This window comes from Manacus vitellinus, unplaced genomic scaffold (assembly GCF_001715985.3).
Source record: "Manacus vitellinus isolate BGI_N305 unplaced genomic scaffold, ASM171598v3 scaffold_214_pilon, whole genome shotgun sequence".
In the NCBI taxonomy this organism is placed as follows: domain Eukaryota; kingdom Metazoa; phylum Chordata; class Aves; order Passeriformes; family Pipridae; genus Manacus; species Manacus vitellinus.
In genome coordinates this window covers 19493-20346 of record NW_021939504.1, presented here as the reverse complement: position 1 = coordinate 20346, position 854 = coordinate 19493, and the positions used below count along the sequence as shown (strand labels likewise).

General features: G+C 56.3%; 1 protein-coding gene across 1 annotated transcript in view; it reads left to right on the top strand.

Moving 5' to 3' along the window:
* Window positions 1-854, top strand: part of LOC103753838 (non-receptor tyrosine-protein kinase TYK2-like) — a 12078-nt gene that overhangs the window by 7699 nt on the left and 3525 nt on the right. Inside the window, 2 exon segments of the mRNA XM_029959623.1 lie at window positions 8-135; window positions 593-790. Of these exon segments, the coding sequence (XP_029815483.1) occupies window positions 8-135; window positions 593-790 (326 nt within the window).

The window sequence follows — 854 nt, the reverse complement described above, 5'->3', positions numbered from 1 at the left end:
CCCGCAGACATCCTGGTGGAGGAGTTTGTGGAACACGGGCCCCTGGACGTGCTGCTGCGCAAGGAGAAGGGCCGGATCTCCGTGGGCTGGAAAATCACCGTGGCCAAACAGCTGGGAAGTGCCTTGAGCTACCTGGTAACGGGAATGGGGCTCTTCCAGCCGGGAATTCTCACGGGTATCCTCCCCTGCAGCTTCCCAGGAGCCACTTCCCTTTGCTTCCCAAGGGGATAATCCCGGTTTTAGGGTTATTCTGCCCCATCCCTGCTCCCTCTTCCCTGGGAAGGAACATCCTGGGGAGAGGGGGAATTCAAATCCCGAATCCCGGCTCTGTAGGTTCATTTCGGAGCTGGGAAAAGCCATGGATGAGGATGGGATCCCAACCAGGGGCTTGGGAATGGTGTTGGAAAACCCTCCCCATCCTTTTATTCCCTGTTCCCGGTTTATCCTGGAGCAAAATCCCAGGACAGGGAGATGACACAGAGAATTAGAGCCAGGAATCCCACTTTTCCATTTTATCTTGGAATCCCTGAGCTTGACCTTGTCCTGCTGCATCACTGGGAGCTTTCCCAAGGTTTCCTTTGTTTTATCCCAGGAGGATAAAAACCTGGTGCACGGGAACGTGTGTGCCAAGAACATCCTGCTGGCCAGGAAGGGGCTGGAAGACGGATCCGCTCCCTTTGTGAAGCTCAGCGATCCCGGGATCAGCTTCACGGTGCTCTCCCGGGAAGGTGCGGGATCATCCCGGCCTGGGGCTGGCCAGGGGTGGAATTCCCAGTGGAAAATCCGGGCGGTTTTTCCCCCCTTCCCTCATGAATCCCACGGATTTTGCCAGAGCCGTTTTGCCAAAATCTTCC